Source organism: Sinocyclocheilus anshuiensis, unplaced genomic scaffold, assembly GCF_001515605.1.
Source record: "Sinocyclocheilus anshuiensis isolate Anshui unplaced genomic scaffold, SAMN03320099.WGS_v1.1 scaffold1534, whole genome shotgun sequence".
Lineage (NCBI taxonomy): Eukaryota > Metazoa > Chordata > Actinopteri > Cypriniformes > Cyprinidae > Sinocyclocheilus > Sinocyclocheilus anshuiensis.
Genome location: NW_015544232.1, coordinates 897,447 through 901,341, shown reverse-complemented (window position 1 = coordinate 901,341; position 3,895 = coordinate 897,447). Strand labels below are relative to the sequence as shown.

Here is a 3,895-nt window from a genome sequence, read left to right as displayed (position 1 = left end):
TCCCTTAACCAGGGAATTAACGTTCTTAGAATTGACAGACAGTTGACCCTGAGAGGTCAAGTAAATATCTACAGCGGATCTAAATATTTATAATTAATTATAACTAGTTATGATTAATTATTCATATTTCCCCATGAGCTGATTCGCTACACACTTAATCTAATACTTTGTTTCTAATGCCCCCCACATGCGGGGAAGTCGTGACCTAATGGTTAGAGAGTCGGACTCGTAACCCAAGGTTGCGGGTTCGAGTCTCGTACCGGCAGGGATTGTAGGTGGGGGGAGTGAATGTACAGTGCTCTCTTCCACCTTCAATACCACGACTGAGGTGCCCTTGAGCAAGGCACCGAACCCCCAACTGCTCCCCGGGTGCCGCAGCAAAAAAATGGCTGCCCACTGCTCCGGGTGTGTGTTCACGGTGTGTGTGTTCACTGCTGTGTGTGTGCACTTTGGATGGGATAAATGCAGAGCACTAATTCCTAGTATGGGTCACCATACTTGGCCACATGTCACTTCACTCACTCACTTCACTCACTGATATTAAAACATGTTTTAAGTGTGACTTAAGTCTCTAAATACCTGTTTTGTAATTTTTTGTGCGAGAAATATACTAATATTTTAAACTTTTTAAACTGTAAACTGTCACTTCATTCCCATCATTAGTATTTTTTTTAAGATGCACATATATTTCTTCGCTTTATAAGATTTATCAACTGATTTTATCATTGATTTTTCAACTGGGGTCGTATGGATTATCATTGCATTAATTTTGATGGTTTTTGAAGCATTAACTATGAGGGTTCCTTCCACTTGCATTATCCAGACTCAGCGATGGATTCTTTTTCTAAAAATCTGTTGCAAAAGAAAGGCAAACAGACTTGGGTGGAATATCTGTTTAAACTGATCTGTGTAATTTGTTTACCCATTTGCTGTATGTCTCAAAGTTCACAATATCTTTGTGTTCACTCTTCACAGTCACACTTTTGTCCCATGATTGATAAGGCAGAGTGCCCCCATCTTTTTTGTCTTTGTCCACACTAAGTCATAGTTCATCCATTTGTACAGTAACCATGTTCCTAGTTCTGTTGAGTGTGATATAGGGGTATCACATCCCTGTCGGGAAAAATTTATTGGTGACTGATTTTGCTAATAATGTGTTTCTAGATGTATATCCTAGTTAGTCCTGGAAAATCAGTCCTATCAAGCAATCAGATTTTAGGATTAGGGGTTTCTTCTACATTCTCACCAACATTTGTATTTTCCTCTGATTTTAAGGCAAGGCTGAGCATAGGGTTAAGACTAAAATTGTTTAAAGGGGTCATATGATGCAATTTAAATTTTTCCTTTCTCTTTGGAGTGTTACAAGCTCTTGGTGCATAAAGAAGATCTGTAAAGTTGCAAAGACTAAAGTCTCAAATCCAAAGAGATATTCTTTATAAAAGTTCAGAGTCAGCACACCAACCTAAAACGGCTCGTTCTAAGACGCCCCCACATATCTACCTCACTATGTGGGAAGATTTGCATAACGCCGCCCAAATGTTCACGCAAAGAAAGAAGTCGTAACTTTTAGTCTCACTGTAGTTTTGTTGACGCTGCAGCCATGTCGTGAAGACGCTGTGTGCTTCGTTGTGAAAGCGAAACTACTTTGTTCGGTCTTCCAAAAGAGGACGATATCCACTTCGTCATGCCTAGAGCTGATCTGTGCTGGTCGCTGAGAGAATACATCAACTTTCACCGTGGACGAAGCGGAATCCTGTCATAACGCATAAACACATTTCATTACACCAAATACACAAAATAATGTTCTTTTTAGCAGCATCATATGACCCCTTTAAAGAATATGATGTTCAAGGACCAACAAACGATGCTGATGTCCTCCCTTGCAAAATCACACAAAGCCTCTTGCTGGCTAAGTAAGAAAGGAGTGTCTCTTACCTGCTGCATTTTCTCTAGGTCCAAGCTGGGGCGACCAGGTTCTCCTGTGTAAGCGGGCCGGTGACGCCAGTAAGGCATGGAAGGTTGTTCAAAGTGGCTGAGAATGATGGGCCGGACAGGTAGGCGGGCTGGGGTGTGAGAAGGCTTGAGAGCTTGAGGAGGGGATGAGCTGAAGAGAACGGGGCTGGGAGAGGTGGCGCTCAAGCGAGGTCCAGCCGATGATTCATTTGGCCCACACAGGTCCTTCACCTCCTCGTCACTAGAGGCGCTGCTCATGTCTCCATGTCTGTGCCACTTTCGGCCCCCTTCGGCCGCCGTAGCTCCTGCGATGCGCTCCAGCTCCTCTTCGGAACTGTGATGGTCCAGGATTGGGTCCAGGAATAAACGGAGACGCCGTAAGTGGGCGGGAGAAAGAATGCCCTGGTTGTGCTGCTGGCTAGTAGCTAGAGGGGTCAAGGCGCAGTTCCGCCGGCGCTCTGCAGGGGGTGTAATATAGCAGAAGGATGTCGTTTAGCGAAATCTACACTTAAAATACACTTAAAGGGGTCATGAACATTAATTTTTAAACAAGACAATATGATGCAGGCTTTTCAGAGAGACTGAAAGTAAAAAATGCTTAGTGCTTAGTCGGACCATTTTGGATCCAACACTAATAAGTGTGAGTAAACGTGTTTTTACTACTATTGTATTGTCTGTTCCAGACCGTTTGATATATACTGAGTATTTAACCCAAATGACCCATGTTGTTTTCAGAGTATGTCACAGCAGTGTCCATCTGTTATTTTAATAAGCAAAACTGCTTGCCAATCATAGCAGTGGGCGCTTACTTGCGAGTCTTGAATGTGCCCCGCCTATATAAACAGACCGTTCTGCAGAGAGGCTCAAAAACAGGATACAAGATAGCCTATTACTTCTAAATTATGATGTTTTTTTTTTATATATAAGTGAACCTCAGAGAACATTATAAAATAATTATAAAATGCAGTTCATGACTCCTTTAATACAGGGATAATCCCAAGGAGCATCTTGGGTTTACATGTCTTGCTCAAGAGTACAATGATATTTAATGGCTTGTTCCTTAAGGGTTTTTTCACACTGATAAACATGAAATTGCTAGAGGTTAGTTGCTAGTCTGCGTTCTAACTGAACTACAGTATTAAACTGCATCATGAGGTGGATCAACTACTGTAAGCTCCAATGTCTTCACTCCTTTTGGTAGACGTCATATTCAGTCACTGCTCATTTGTTCAACTCTGCTTGCCTCTGTTGCATCACTAATGGTCACTGTGGCTCATATCGCCTCAACTTGCCATGTCTTATTTAAAATTATTTGACACCATCGGTGAAAGTGTCCCTTTACGGGACTCAAATCAATAAACTACGATACGCCAAACCATAACAGATAAGACCAAACCATTTTTTATTGCTCTTAGCTACTGTTATGGCAGAAAGTACAACAAGTACAAGCAAAGTATGATTAAAATGCACAAGTGGTCTATATCTATATGGACTCCAGATAAAGTTTATGGTTTAGGGATTGTAACCTAGAAGATCAAAGTTTATGTATGTGACAGACTATTAGGTTCAACTAATAACTATTTTTATAATCTAATGATAATCTAAATCTTTTCCTCTAATGCTAATGCCATATATGTAGACTTCATGTTTAGTAATCCTACTACTGTAGGTGTAAAACATAGCATCCGCTGCATTGCAAATATGGTTTTCATTTTGTTTCATTTAAAATTAAATTTTGATGTTTAAGAACAAATATTGTTTCGATGCTAATGACTGCACTCACTTTCTGTTTCAGTCTGTTTGATTGATATGCATATTGATATACGCCACCCAAAAATGAAAATTCTCTCATCATTTACGAAATAATTGGTATTTTTCTCACACACACACACACACACACACACACACACACACACACACACACACACACACACACACACTT

At 40.7% G+C, this 3,895-nt stretch overlaps 1 protein-coding gene across 2 annotated transcripts in view; it reads right to left on the bottom strand.

Annotated features, from left to right (window-relative positions):
- Positions 1-3,895, bottom strand: part of LOC107697539 (uncharacterized) — a 34,836-nt gene that overhangs the window by 13,634 nt on the left and 17,307 nt on the right. For both annotated transcript variants that reach the window (XM_016498335.1, XM_016498336.1), the window contains one exon: positions 1,936-2,411. In XM_016498335.1, coding sequence (XP_016353821.1) covers positions 1,936-2,411 — 476 coding nt within the window. The remainder of the gene's footprint in view (positions 1-1,935; positions 2,412-3,895) is intronic.